Below are 16003 nucleotides of genomic sequence, written 5' to 3' on the forward strand. Positions count from 1 at the left end.
GGGGGGTATAGCCAGAGGGGGAGGGGCCTTGCACTTTTGATGTAGTGCTTTGTGTGGCCTCCAGAGGGCAGTAGCTATACCCCAATCGTCTGGGTCTCCCAATAGAGCGCTGAAGAAATAATCTCCTGTATTCTTCAAATGTCTGGCTTATGGGGTACGGTGGCAAGACAGAAGCTTTTTCGTACAAAGAAAAACATCCAAGGTTGGCTATGTTTTACCAAAATCTACACTTAAGGCTACTTTACACACTGCGATATCGGTCCCGATATCGCTAGTGTGGGTACCTGCCCCCATCTGTTGCACGACACGGGCAAATCGCTGCCCGTGCCGCACAACATCGCCCAGACCTGTCACACATACTTACCTGCCCGGCGACGTCGCTGTGACCGGCGAACCGCCTCCTTTCTAAGGGGGCGGTCCGTGCGGCGTCACAGCGACGTCACGGAGCGGCCGCCCAATAGCAGTGGAGGGGCGGAGATGAGCGGGACGTAACATCCCGCCCACCTCCTTCCTTCCGCATAGCGGCCGGAAGGCAGGTAAGGAGAGCTTCCTTGTTCCTGCGGCGTCACACATACCGATGTGTGCTGCCGCAGGAGCGACGAACTACATCGTTACTACTGCAGTAACGATAATCGAGAATGGACCCCCATGTCACCGATGAGCGATTTTGCACGTTTTTGCAACGATGCAAAATCGCTCATCGGTGTCACACGCAGCAACATCGCTAATGCGGCCGGATGTGCATCACAAATTCCGTGACCCCAACGACTCCGCATTAGCGATGTCGCAGCGTGTAAAGCCCCCTTAAGTCTCCCAAAAGCATATGGGAAAATGTGTTCTGATCTCATGAAACCAACATTAAACTTTTTGGCCATGATTCCAAAAGGCATGTTTGGTGCAGACAAAACACTGTCTATAACTAAAAGAACACCAGACCCACATTGAAGCATGGTAGAGGCAACAATATGATTTTGGAATGTTTTTTGGCAGCTAGAACTGGGAGATTAGTCAAGGTGGAGGGAATTATGATCAGTTCCAAATATCAGTCAATTTTTTAACAAAACCTTCAGGTCTGCAATAAACTGAAGATGAATGGAATTTCACCTTCCAGCTCAACAATAACTCACAGCATACCACCAAATCAACAAAAGAATGACTTCGCCAGAAGAAGATCAAGGATTTGGAATAGCCCAGTGAGCTGAAACCTGAACTCAATTGAAAATCTGTGAGTGACCTGAGAGGGCACTGTACGTATATAGAAAATACATTTGTATCTCTACTGCAAGGAGAAATGAACAAAGATTTCCAATTCTAGATGTGCCATGCTGATAATTATCTGCCCAAAAAGACTGATTACTGTCATAAATTCAAACCATACTTCAACAAATATGGTTGAAATACGGGTTTAAGACTGCATATTTTGCAACCACATTATATTAGATTTTTATTTTTCTTTTGCCAACTGAACAGTTTTTAAATTATTTTTCAACTGAATTGTCAGATTATATGTGACATTAAACCCTTCACAACCAAGGTTGTATATATACAGTTGAAGAGGAAAGAGTTCTGCCCAGCGCAAGGAGGAGAAATACGTCAGTAAATTTCCAGGTGCTTTATTTTGCTTGGTTTCCAATAAAACGATCATATAAACATATGAACAGTTAAGACATCGTCCTCCGTGGATATTGACACAACAGCGACGCGTTTCGGCTACTGGAGTGTAGCCTTTGTCAAGTGGCTTTACTATGTGAACTGAGTCCTCTTTATACCCATACATGAAAAAGTCCTCCAAACAAACAGGTGTTGAATTCCTCAGGGTTAACCCATGATGGATCCACAGGCTCAAGGTGTATCACAGTACATTGCAAATACATGGGTTCAAATGAAATATAAGAGACATGCACATTGTATAACAGTTCTCTCATATTAACAGACACTGCTTGAGTGTTACATTATAATATTCATATGGTAAAAGTTACATAAAAAACATACAAATGTATAACAATCAGAGTGATGTGAACTATTACCAAAGAGAGTGTGTCACAATATAAATGCATTGTTATAATTGCTCTGTTCCATGGAAATGACAGAATAACATATGTATTTGATATTTCATACCCAACAATCAATGCACAAATGCAATTAAATCCAAAAAAAAAATAAAACATTTTTTGAAAAAATGCCTATGTGGTTTTCCTTTGAGTCCCACCAATCTGCAACTCCGCTAAATTCAACTATCAATTGTATTGACAAATCTCCGCTATAGGGGGGGAAAAAACAAAAACAAAAAAAAACAAAAAACCTTAAGTATACGTATGTTTTACTATTTATTTATTGTATATCATCTATAATTGTTATTCTTTTATTTTTTAAGTTTTATTTTTGTATATATTAACCTTTATTTAGTCAATTATATATGTATTTCACCCTACGGAGACATGGCAATCAATTGTATTGCAATATCAGATCTTTGCGTATATTCAGACCATTTGGCTGCCTAGTTCCCAATTTAAAGATCCAAAAAGACTCATGATTTAGGATTTTACGTCTATAACATCCCCCTCTGATGGGTTTGTGAACCTTTTCTATGCCACAAAAGCTGAAACTACTGTTGTCACCTCCGTGTACTTCAGAAAAATGTTTTGATACCATTGAAGTACCAATTTTATTCGTTCCCAAGGCATCGGATAAGTGTCGCCTTATGCGTTTCTTAAGGGGACCAACAGTGCACCCTACATATTGAATTTGACATAGGGTGCATGTTATTAAATAGATTACCCCGGTGGTGTTACAGTTAATGTTAATTAGTTGAATTTAGCGGAGTTGCAGATTGGTGGGACTCAAAGGAAAACCCCATAGGCATTTTTTAAAAAAAAAATATTTTTTTTTCTTTTCTGGATTTAATTGCATTTGTGCATTGATTGTTGGGTATGGAATATCAAATACATATGTTATTCTGTCATTTCCATGGAACAGAGCAATTATAACAATGCATTTATATTGTGACACACTCTCTTTGGTAATAGTTCACATCACTCTGATTGTTATACATTTGTATGTTTTTTATGTAACTTTTACCATATGAATATTATAATGTAACACTCAAGCAGTGTCTGTTGATATGAGAGAACTGTTATACAATGTGCATGTCTCTTTTATATTCCATTTGAACCCATGTATTTGTAATGTACTGTGATACACCTTGAGCCTGTGGATCCATCATGGGTTAACCCTGAGGAATTCAACACCTGTTTGTTTGGAGGTCTTTTTCATGTATGGGTATAAAGAGGACTCAGTTCACATAGTAAAGCCACTTGACAAAGGCTACACTCCAGTAGCCGAAACGCGTCGCTGTTGTGTCAATATCCACGGAGGACTATGTCTTAACTGTTCATATGTTTATATGATCGTTTTATTGGAAACCAAGAAAAATAAAGCACCTGGAAATTTACTGACGTATTTCTCCTCCTTGCGCTGGGCAGAACTCTTTCCTCTTCATTATACTCAGGTAACAGCACCTGCAGCCCGAGCAGCAGAGGGAAATCTGAGCACATGGAATGGGTGAGCTGAAAGTTTTTCTTATTATATATACAGTTGAAACCAGAAGTTTGCATACACTATCTAAGAAGACACATAAGCATGTGTTTCTCACTATCTGACCTGAAGTTAGAATAAACCTTTCTCGATTTAAGTCAATTAGGATTAACAAAATTATTTATATTTGACAAATGTCAGAATAATGAGAGAACATTTTAAGGCATTTTTAATACTTTCTGCAAAGTCAAAAGTTTACATACACTAAAAGTACTATGCCTTTAAACAATATAGGACAGCCCATATGATGATGTCATGTCTTTGGAAGCTTCTGATAGATTTATTGGCAACATCTGAGTTAATTAGAGACACACCTGTGGATGTATTTTAATGCACACCTGAAACACACTGCTTCTTTGTGTAGCATCATGAGAAAGTCAAAAGAAATCAGCCAAAAATCAGGAAAATAATTGTGGGCTTGCAAAAGTCTGGTTCATCCTTGGGTGCAAATTCCAGATATCTGAAGGTGCTTCGTTCATCTGTACAAACAATTATACTGAAGTACAAACAAAATGGGAACGTTCAGCCATCATAACGGTCAGGAAGGAGACGTGTTTTGTGTACTAGAAATGAACGTGCTTTAGTCAGACATGTGCATATCAGCCCAAGAACAAAAGCAAAAGACCTTGTGAAAATGCTGGCAGAAGCTGGTAAGATTGTGTTATTATTCACCAAGAAATGAGTACTGTATCCACATGGGTTGAAAGGCCACTCTGCCAGGAAGAAGCCATTACTCCAAAAGAAACATAAAAAAGTCAGATTAATGTTTACAAATGCACACAGGAACAAAGACCTTAATTTTTGGAGACATGTTCTGTGGTCTGAGGAAACTAAATTGATCTGTTTGGCCATAATGACTATAGTTAGGTTTGGAGGAAAAACGGAGAAGCTTTGAAGCCTAAGAACATCATCCCAACTGTAAAAATTATGTTGTGGGGTTGTTTTGCTGGAGGAGGAACTGATGCACGTCACAAAATAGATGACATCATGAGGAAAGAAGATTATGTGGCAATACTAAAGCAACATCACAAGACATTGGCCAGGAACTTAAATCTTGGGTCTTCCAAATGGACAATGGCCCAAATCATACTGCCAAACTGGTTACAAAGTGGCTTATGGATAGCAAAGTCAATGCTTTGGAGTGGCCATCACAATGCCCTGATCTCAATCCTATTGAAAATGTATAGGCAAAGCTGTAAGGCCGCTGCGACCAAGTCAACCTACAAACATGGCTCAGTTACAGCAGTTCTGTCAGGAGGAATGGGCCCTTATTCCTGCCCACTATTGTGAGAAGCTTGTGGAAGGAGATCCAAACTGTTTGATCCAAGTCATACAGTTTCAAGGCAAATGTAGCAAATACTAATGAAATGCATGTAAACTTTTGACTTTGCGGAGAGTAATAAAAATGCCTTAAAATATTCTCTCTCATTATTCTGCAATTTGGCAAATATAAATAATTTTGGTAATCCTTAGTGACCTCAAACAGGAAAGGTTTATTCTGATTTCATGTCAGATGGTGAGAAAAACATGCATATGTGCCTTTTTAGATAGTGTATGTAAACTTCTGGTTTCAACTGTACATCCTTGACCATGTCTGTCCCTTTAATAGACCCTCCCCATTACTAATCTAGGGCTTAATGGCAGCTGTGGGCTGTTATTAACCCCTTATTACCCAGATTGCCAATGCACCAGGGCAATCAGGATGAGTTGAATAAAGTTTTTTTAAAATAACTTATTTAAATAATTAAAAAACAAAAAGCGGTTCCTAAATAATTAAAATAATGAAAGCCGCATGCGGTTCCTCTTATTTTGATACACAGATATCCCAAAATAAGCGCATGGCTGGGGGCTGCAGCCTGTAGCTGTATGCTTTATCTGTGCTGGGTATGATAATATGGGGGGACCCTAAGCCATTTTTTTAATTTATTTATTTTTACACCAATCTTGATGAAGACTGTGCCTGTGATTGGCTGCAGTCAGGCACACTCCCCCATAGGCTGGGGGCGCTGTCTGACTCCAGCCAATTAGAGACACTGAGACTGCTGGCGGGCGAGAAAAGCAGTGCATATGCATGAAGCTAATAAGCGACTTCGGAAGGAGCGTGAACGGACCTAAAAGCAGAGCTACAGCCGTGCGGGGACCAGTAAGTATAAAGCATTTGCTTTATTCTTATTTTCTTTCTTTTTTTATTTCCCAGACCACGGGTTCTTTTGAACTCACCCGGATCCGGACTTCTACAGTCCAGATCTGCCCATCATTAATTAAGAGTCCAAAATCCTGCTGATAGGTCTTCTTTAAGTTTTTGTCTGGCATGAGAGACCTGGAAGAGATGCGTTCATTCAGGATGTGCAACAAATGGGTATCCACTTAGCTAAAGGGAATCTGTTATGAGGTTTTTGCTACCTCATCTGAGAGCAGCATGACGTAGGAGCAAAGACCCGAAATCCAATGATGTGTCACAGTTTGCTGGGTGCAGCAGTTGTGACAAAATCAGAGTTTAAGATGTAGCATGAGCTCAGAAAGCTAACCCCACTCACAAAACAACTCTCTGTATGCATTTTATATTGACAGTGAGCTGCTAATCAATGCTAGGGGCGTGGTTGGTCTAGCAGGCAAGGGAGCTGTAGCCCAAGCTAAAACAATCATTGTATTGAAAGAGCTGCACACTGCCTAATAAGTGACACATGCTTGAAATCAGTGTTTCAACCGCTACCTCATGCTGTCCTCAGATTACATAACAAAAACATGCTGACAGACTCCCTTTAAGAAAATGATAACTTCTGTCCTGCATTTTAATTTCCAAGAAAACATGTAGTGCATTTTAGGAAATTGTATTGCTCTTTTCAGCAGTGCTTGCCTTATATATCACATATTTTGACAGATCTTGCCATTTTATGAGATCCAAAAACAATCTAAAGGGGGCTTTACATGCAGTGATATCGCTAGCGAGCGTACCCGCCCCTGTCGTTTGTGCGTCACATGCAAATTGCTGCCCGTGGCGCACAATATCATTAGGAGCCGTCACACGGACTTACCTGCCTAGCGATGTCGCTGTAGCCGGCGAACCACCTCCTTTCTAAGGGGGCGGTTCGTGCGGCGTCACAGCGGCGTCACTAAGCGGCTGCCCAATAGAAGCGGAGGGGCGGAGATGAGCGGCTGTAACATCCCGCCCACCTCCTTCCTTCCGCATTGCCGGCGGCCACAGGTAAGCTGTAGTCCATCGTTCCCGAGGTGTCACACATAGCGATGTGTGCTGCCGCAGGAACGACGAACAACCTGCGTCTTCAACAATCAACGATTTTTAGAAAATGAACGACGTGTCAACAATGGACGATTTGTTGAGTATTTTCCATCGTTAGCGGTCGCTCGTACGCGTCACACGCAACGACGTCGCTGACGATGCCGGATGTGCGTCACGGAATCCATGACCCCGGCGATATATCGTTAGGTACGTCGCTGCGTGTAATGGGGCCTTTAGAAATAAACTTATTATGAGAGGGAAAAGGAATTAACTATTTTTTATTTCTGACAAAAGATATTAGAAAAATCACATTTATGTCAATCACGATATACAACGGTACTGTCCATTTGCAAGACTAAACATTGGAATCCAGAATCATGAGAATCATTAGAGTCCAGTGGGTGCAGACATTGCGGTCACACCTATGTATGTCTTGGCACCTGCGGGGTCTAATATGGATGGTGCTGCGTATCAGGAGACTAGATGATGTGTGATAGTTGGGTAAAATCCAATTACAGAATCTGCAATGGAGTCAAAAGGGCTTTGAGGAATCTTTAAATTAACTAGAGTGTCTGGTAGTAGAACATAAAGTACAAAGTCTTTGCAATAGTTGCCTACTTACTGCTCTGGAGTCTGTGGGGGGTGGCTAGAGATGTAACTTCGGCACTCCTCGGGCGCATAGGATACCCGGCCCTTTTCAGGAGCGCTCGCATCTTCTGGTCTAGGGGTACAATAGTGCCAACCAGAGGAAAAAAAAGTCAACTGGTGCCCTATTCCCTTTCTAGCTAACATGAAGCATCTTGGGACTGTCACTAATACAAAATACTACAAAACAAGAATCCTGTGAAAGTCATATATAAAAATATATAAGCAAGAGCAAGCAATGGAATGGAAGCGCATAGAAGCAAAAAATCAGCAACAAAGCTATACAATCGATAAGCTTAAACCTTGCAATCACATACTGCAATTGAACGTCTCATGTTAGTGCTGACAACTAAGCAAAAGTTGTACAAAAAAGGATTATTTTTGGAAAATGCTATTCAGCTCAGTTCTAGAGTTTAAGCTGTCAAGTATGAAAGGCGTTGGTGGTCCTGTATGCCCCCATCATACTCATATATATGATTTTTATCTTAGAAAATTTAAAGTGTGATTTTTAACATGAAAAGTGCTAGAAGATGTATTCACAACTACCATGATTGATGTTATCTCTCTAGGTTATGATCACATGCACCTTAGTTGCTGCATTTTGTTTCTACAGCCCAAACCTTGTCTCTCGGCAGTAAAACTGCTATGGTCAAAATGCAGGTTTTGCTGGGTTTTTGTGACTATTTTGAGGTGCAAATTTTGGGAGAGTCCAAAGTATGTTTTGTTACCAAAATATGTTCAATAAAATTAGTTTTAGTCACCAAAAATACAGCAAAAAACACTGAAAAACCTGTTAGCTGGGTTTTTTTGCAATTTCTCATTGCTTTCTATGGGTGAAAAAAGCACTGCAAAAATGTTGAACGAATTGACATGCTGAAGATTTAAAGGGAACCTGTCACCATTTTTTTCACTATTAAACTAAAAGTATCACCTTCTGCAGCTCCTGGGCTGCATTCTATGAAGGTGCACCTGGTTCCCTGACTCTCCTTGCAGACCCCAAAAATAACTTTATAAAAGCTGACCACCACGTATGTTAATTACCTGTGTGGCTTAGATGGGCATCCTCTTTTTCGGCTCCAGTTTCCCCTCCTGGCGCTGTTCGCCGTCCTCTTTTCTTGATTGAAGTGGAAAACGCCTCCGTTATCTTCCATGTTGGTCTTTCAAATCTCGCGTCTGTGCAGTCATGTCCGCTCGCGCAGGCCATATTGCGGGCAGAGCAGAAAACATAGCTGCCCTCGCGCGCCGGTGAGCTATTTGCGCAGGCGTGAGATTATGGTCAGCGCTGTGCATGGCGTCACTGCGTCATTCTCATACCCGACCTAATCCTCATGCCTGTGCATTTAGCTCACCGGCGCGCGCAAGGGCAGCTATGTTTTCTGCTCTGCCCATGATATGGCAGAGCAAACTGCGCCTGCGCGAGTGGACATGACTGCACAGACTCGGGATTTGAAAGAGCAAAGTGGATGATGACGGAGGCGTCATCCACATCAATCAAGAAAGGAGGACGGCGAACAGCAGCAGGAGGGGGACAGGCGCAGAAAAAGAGCACGTTCATATGAGCCACATAGGTAATTAGCATACGTGGTGGTCAACTTTTAGAATGTTATCTTTGGGTCTGCAAGGGGAGTCAGGGAACCAGGAGCACCTTCACAGAATGCAGCCTAGGGGCTGCAGAAGGGGAGTCAGGGCAGAAGGTGCACCTTCATAGAATGCATCCCAGGAGCTGCGGAAGGGGAGTCAGGGCAGAAGGTGCACCTTCATAGAATGCAGCCCAGGAGCTGCAGAAGGGGAGTCAGGGCAGAAGGTGCACCTTCATAGAATGCATCCCAGGAGCTGCGAAAGGGGAGTCAGGGCAGAAGGTGCACCTTCATAGAATGCATCCAAGGAGCAGCAGAAGGGGAGTCAGGGCAGAAGGTGCACCTTCATAGAATGCATCCCAGGAGCTGCAGAAGGGGAGTCAGGGCAGAAGGTGCACCTTCATAGAATGCATCCCAGGAGCTGTAGAAGGGGAGTCAGGGCAGAAGGTGCACCTTCATAGGATGCAGCCCAGGAGCTGCAGAAGGTTATACTTTTAGTTTAATAGTGAAAAAAATGGTGACAGGTTCCCTTTAAAAAACGTCGCAATTCTCCAATTCAGTCAGGAAAAAGAAATACTTGCTAGAAAAAATGTTGGATATGAACATAGCCTAATCCTTCAGCTCAGCTCATATAACTAAGTTTCTAAAGTATAACCTGTTCAGGACTAGACAAACATTTTTATTTATTCACCCATTGATTTATTAATAATCATGGCAGAATAAAAAAAAAACAAAACACCCCAGTAATATCAAATATATTTTATCAGCCATTAGTTTCTTACCATTCATTTCACTTGTGCATAGGGAAAACGAATATATTGATTAAAAAAATATGTGAATTAAATAAAAATATGTAATAAATAGTGATGAGCGAGTATGCTTGTTACTACTCGGTACTCGCACGAGTATCACTGTACTCGGGCTACTCGGCGGGTACCGAGTAATTTTGCAATACTCGTGCTGTACTCGTGGTCTTCATCCCTGCATGTTGGCGCTCTTTTGAGAGCCAGCCCTCATGCAGGGATTGGCTGGCAGACCACTGCAATGCCACAGCCCTGTTAGTTGTGGAATTAGAGTGATTGGCCGGCCTGCACAGCGTGACCGAGCATTTATACCGGCGGGCGCGCTGTGCTCTGCACACAGCCATCTCATATTCCCTGCTATCCCCGCCCACAGGCGCCTATGATTGGTTGCAGTGAGACACGCCCCCACGCTGAGTGACAGGTGTCTCACTGCACCCAATCACAGCAGCCGGTGGGCGTGTCTATACTGTGCAGTAAAATAAATAAATAATTAAAAAAACCGGCGTGCGGTCCCCCCCAATTTTAATACCAGCCAGATAAAGCCATACGGCTGAAGGCTGGTATTCTCAGGATGGGGAGCTCAACGTTATGGGGAGCCCCCCACCCTAACAATATCAGTCAGCAGCCGCCCAGAATTGCCGCATACATTATATGTGACAGATCTGGGACTGTACCCGGCTCTTCCCGATTTACCCTAGTGCGTTGGCAAATCGGGGTAATAAGGAGTTAATGGCAGCCCATAGCTGCCACTAAATCCTAGATTAATCATGTCAGGCGTCTCCCCGAGATTCCTTCCATGATTAATCTGTAAATTACAGTTAAAAAACACACACCCGAAAAATCATTTATTAGAAATAAAAAACACTAACAAAGTCCCTCATCACCAATTTATTAACCCCGACAAACCCTCCTTGTCCGGCGTAATCCACGGTCCTCCAGCGTCGCTTCCAGGTCTGCTACATTCAGGTGACAGGAGCTGCAGAATACACCGCCGCTCCGGTCACCTCCACGCAGCTAATGAGGTGAGTATAGCGATCAGCTGAGCTGTCACTGAGGTTACCTGGATGCAGCGGTGGATGCAGCGGTGGCCGCGGGTAACCTCAGTGACAGCTCAGCTGATCGCGCTACTCACCGCCGCTCCAGTCAGCTCCATGCAGCAATTGAGGTGAGTATAGCGATCAGCTGCTGTCAGTCAGGTAACTCACGGCCACCGCTGGATCCAGCGGTGCCGCGATTAACCTCAGTGACAGCAGCTGATCGCTATACTCACCTCATTAGCTGCGTGGAGGTGACCGGAGCGGCGGTGAGTAGCGCGATCAGCTGAGCTGTCACTGAGGTTACCCGCGGCCACCGCTGCATCCACCGCTGCATCCAGGTAACCTCAGTGACAGCTCAGCTGATCGCTATACTCACCTCATTAGCTGCGTGGAGGTGACCGGAGCGGCGGTGTATTCTGCAGCTCCTGTCACCTTCATGCAGCACAGCTGGACGCGACGCTGGACCATCCTGGATTACCCCGGACAAGGAGGGTTTGTCGGGGTTAATAAATTGGTGATGAGGGACTTTGTTAGTGTTTTTTATTTCTAATAAAGGATTTTTCGGGTGTGTGGTTTTTAACTGTAATTTACAGATTAATCATGGAAGGAATCTCGGGGAGACGCCTGACATGATTAATCTAGGATTTAGTGGCAGCTATGGGCTGCCATTAACTCATTATTACCCCGATTTGCCAACGCACTAGGGTAAATCGGGAAGAGCCGGGTACAGTCCCAGATCTGTCGCATATAATGTATGCGGCAATTCTGGGCGGCTGCTGACTGATATTGTTAGGGTGGGGGGCTCCCCATAACGTGGAGCTCCCCATCCTGAGAATACCAGCCTTCAGCCGTATGGCTTTATCTGGCTGGTATTAAAATTGGGGGGACCGCATGCCGTTTTTTTAAATTATTTAATTATTTATTTCACTGCACAGTATACACACACACACCGGCTGCTGTGTTTGGGTGCAGTGAGACACCTGTCACTCAGCGTGGGGGCGTGTCTCACTGCAACCAATCATAGGCGCCGAAAAGCAGGAAAACAGGGATTACGAGATTGTTTAATGAGCAGCCGGCTTTTTCAAAAGAGGAAAAGCCGCCGGAGTTTAGTGAACAGCCGTGCAGCGCCGCAGCAGTGATCGGGGAACGGTAAGTAAGAGAGAGGGGGGAGAATGACCGACAGACTGTGAGAGGGGGACAGACAAGACAGAGAGAGACCGACAGAGCGAGACCGACCGACGGGAGATAGAATGAAAAAAAAATGACCGACATCGTTAGTAAAAAGCACAAAACGTGTGTTTTGGACATCGGAGTGCCACACAATGTTTTACGTAAAATCTTTCATGTATTAATCTCAAAAAGTAACATACACCAGCTCTATCTCACTATTGGGTATGTGCCCTTAACATTTCCGCCATGAAAATTCATTTTGGTGTCATTTTGGAAGGTTTTCTGGTGAGTCCATAAAAATGGCGTAAAACGCGGACAAAATTGTTCACAGCTGTGACTTTTGAGTGATAAATGCTTCAAGGGGTCTTCCCCATGCTGTTGCCATGTCATTTGAGCACTCTTCTGAGACTTTTGTGCCATTTTTAGGGTTTCTACATGCTGCCGGGGGTCATTTCAGAAAAATACTCGGGTCTCCCATAGGATAACATTGGGCTCGGTGCTCGGGCCGAGTACACGAGTATCTTGGGATGCTCGGCCCGAGCCTCGAGCACCCGAGCTTTTTAGTACTCGCTCATCACTAAATAAATATTTACTGCGGAAGCCTCATTAGTTATAATTTTCACATTATAATATACAAGTTACACTGGCATGAACTTAATGAGATAACAGTGACAGGTATTTACAGCCGTGAATATGAACTATGGTTGTCCCAAGAGGAAAGCCATCCTGATTTAGCTTCCGAAAGTCATAACAATAAGATGGTTTGCCATAAATAGTTTCCACTGTTGTCCGCTACAGCAGTTCCTACAAAGTAAATGTAGTATCACAGGTGATTCAGGGCAGTGCTATGTGCCCCAACGTTTTAGGCAACCATTTTTTTTATAATGTAACTCATAATACTGCTGATATCTTAATATATGACTTTAATTTTCCCAGTTTGGCTGGTTCCTCATCACATTCTAAGGGGTTAACATAGCTGAGCTATGGGAAGTCTACAGTGGAGCGCAAACTTCAAACAGGATATACCATGGACAGCAGTAAGTGTCTCTTCACAAATGCATAAGTAACCATTCTGCAAGGTGCAGCCACGGCTAAAACGACTTTAGGCCTCTTAACTCACACGTTTTTCACGGTCCGTTGTTTGGGCGTGTCTCATCCAGGGATATGGTATACTCTGTTCCGAGCAGTATGGGTTTTGGGAAGTCACGGTGGTGGCCGTTACCCGATTCTGTGCCCTTTTTGTAATGGGGATATTTACAGGGGAGAATATGATAATGTTCACATGTGACTCCACTTGTGGTGTAGCGACTAAGTGTAGGGAGCCGCTGCTGCAGAATGTCTCTACTGGGGCTGGTGGTATTGGGAGCTAGAATGGTAGACCCTCCGCAAGTAGGGTTTTGCCCCAGAGGGTGTATGGTGCAGTAGGCGTAGGAAGAAGGTAGTCCACACAGGTGTTCAGTGCAACTGGTTTACTCACTGCTGGTAGATGTTGACAGGTTGCCTGAGGCCAGCTGATTTCGCCTCCAGGTCCCCTTGGTTCCAGTGCCAGTTTGGTTCTCTGGTACCTTCTTCCCCTGCACGTGTCTCTGGTAAGTGGGTCCCCGTGGTATGGAACCACTGGGGGTCCCCGTTCTGTGGTTTGTCCACTTCTGTCCGCCTGATGGTAGCGTGAACCCTGTGGGGTTGAAGTCTCTGGTCCTGTACCCGGTTCTCCCGTTACTACTGAGTCTTCGGATTGTTTAGGGTCAGCAAAGTCCTTGATGGTCCCCTTGCTGTGCAGGTGGTGATGTGAAGCCCCGCTCACCTGCAGGTCACCTCAGGGTCTTCACGTGTTGGGAATCTTCTGGCCACAGGTACGTCGGGTTAACTTCAATGGAAATCGTGACGCCACTCTCGGTAATTGCGTTCAGGGGGTGACCGCCACTGCAGTTTAGAGAGCTTATGGGGCTGATGGTAAATGCAGTTTGGTGTTATGGCCTCCCGAGAGTGAGGCTGCAGACTCTGTGGTTCGGTGAGGTACATCCAGCACCCTCACCAGCAGGTTTAGCAGGCTGAGTAGATGGGTTCCTGCTCTAGGGACCAGTTTCCCCGTGCGGGCCTGGCCTACCAGTAGTCCCCTTACTCAGCCACCTCTTCACTAGGTGGTTTTCAGGCGGCCCACTGGGCAGCCGCTCTCCCCCGCCAGCAGCCACTACAGGTGCAGGGTCTGACAGTGTCCTGCTCTTCTGCTCTACACCTCAGACGCAGCTGCTCACCTCCTTCTCCTCTGACTGCCACTGCACACTCTCTAGCTTCCAGTTTCACTACCCACCACTAGCTGGGATGTGAGGACCACGCCCCCTCCCTGGGTCTGCCCAGGGGTCCCCTCTATGATGTGTGTGTGTCCTGGTTACTACGTGTCTGTGTGTGTCCACACCCTAATCAGCCATCAGGATTACCTGTTTGTACTGACCCAGGCGTGGGTGCAGTACTCAGTGGCGCCTGACCAGGTCAGGGGCGCAACATTAACAGGTCAGCCTGGAGCTCTTTCCTGTCCTAGGGTCCTGTACCCCATTGCTGCATAGTTCCAGGAGTACTCCACCGTACCCCACCGGCAACCACTTCTCCTGGGTACCAGGTCATCGTTAACCCATGACAGACCGTCTTCTCTATCAACTCTCTCCTTTCCACCCGACCAACGACTGTCAACTTACTCACTGTCTCTCTCCACAGTCCGCCCATCCCACCTGGTCAACAAGTGGACTGGATTGGCTCCACCTCTAGGCGGCCATCCATGGGTCCCACCCTAGCTGGGTACCATTGTATGGGGGATTGTTGGGGAAAACTCCAGATTATCAGGAGGCTCGGGGGACACTACTAGAATGACACCTGAATCTTCCTCTTGTCTTATTGTCCCTAGGGCCTCCTGATGATCCGAAAAGGGGCGGGGAAACGCGTTGAGGCCATGCCTATAGCACTCATCTCAAGGGAAGTGATTCTTCTTTATGGTCTATTATGACTAATGTGCTTAGCTAGCTTTATGGTGTATATTAGATTTATCTGGAGTTAAGGGGGAGTATTTTGAGCTGATGTGCTATCTGTTACTATCAGCACGGACCCAGTCCCTCTATTGCCAGGACATTGTATACATCTGTTTACCTTTGGTGCTTTGTCCCTGTGTAAAGTATACAACAACTAAGGGCTGTGAAAAGGCATTATTATTTGGTCACGTTAATAGAGGACTGGGACCTGAGCTATATCTTTCAACATGACAGCCTTTTACTGCTATGCATAAACATTAGCAAGTAGTCTCTGTATAACAGACACAATCACCCCACTCCAGAAGAATTGATATTCGTCACTATTGTATGTGGTTGGTGTTTTTTCTATGTTGGTAGGGTGATTTAGGGGTGAGTGAGGGTGAGCCGACGTGGAACGGGGGGGGGGCGCACAGATAAGTTAGGGTGTCATACCCTCCGTTGGTAGGCAGGGGCTACAACAGGGAATCAATAGGGAAATGATGATCCAATATTAACTGGCACGTACCCTACTGCCAGAGCCTCAGAAGGTTTACGGCTACGTCACATCACATTGTGTCCCCCTTATTTTTTGGTATTTATCTGTTTACCCGGGCAATTTTAATTGAATTAATAAAGAAATGTTTTATAGGGATATGCTATGTAGTATTGTTAATTGTTAATCCAACCAAACAACTGATTTTGGGCTCAGTTCAAAAGACTGTATTTTCTCCAGCCAAGAAAAATGGTCCAATTAAGCGGATTAGACTCTGATCAGAGTTTATTCAGAGTCGGATCACAGTGGGATCCAGTTTTCTTGTAGACAGCAAAAACAAAAATTCTCCACCTTCTGCATTATGTCAGTCAGTGAAAATAGGACAGTACTAGGAGGTCCATTTTTTTTCACGGACCCATATACTTGACTGAGTGCCATCCAAAT

The 16003-nt window shown here is 44.5% G+C and overlaps 1 protein-coding gene across 10 annotated transcripts in view; it reads right to left on the minus strand.

The window, feature by feature from the left end:
• UNC80 (unc-80 subunit of NALCN channel complex) overlaps positions 1-16003 on the minus strand; it is a 288351-nt gene that overhangs the window by 196125 nt on the left and 76223 nt on the right. For all 10 annotated transcript variants that reach the window (XM_075317556.1, XM_075317555.1, XM_075317548.1 and 7 more), the window contains exon 18: positions 7458-7556. In XM_075317556.1, the coding sequence (XP_075173671.1) occupies positions 7458-7556 (99 nt within the window). The remainder of the gene's footprint in view (positions 1-7457; positions 7557-16003) is intronic.

This window comes from Anomaloglossus baeobatrachus, chromosome 7 (assembly GCF_048569485.1).
Source record: "Anomaloglossus baeobatrachus isolate aAnoBae1 chromosome 7, aAnoBae1.hap1, whole genome shotgun sequence".
Taxonomy (NCBI): domain Eukaryota; kingdom Metazoa; phylum Chordata; class Amphibia; order Anura; family Aromobatidae; genus Anomaloglossus; species Anomaloglossus baeobatrachus.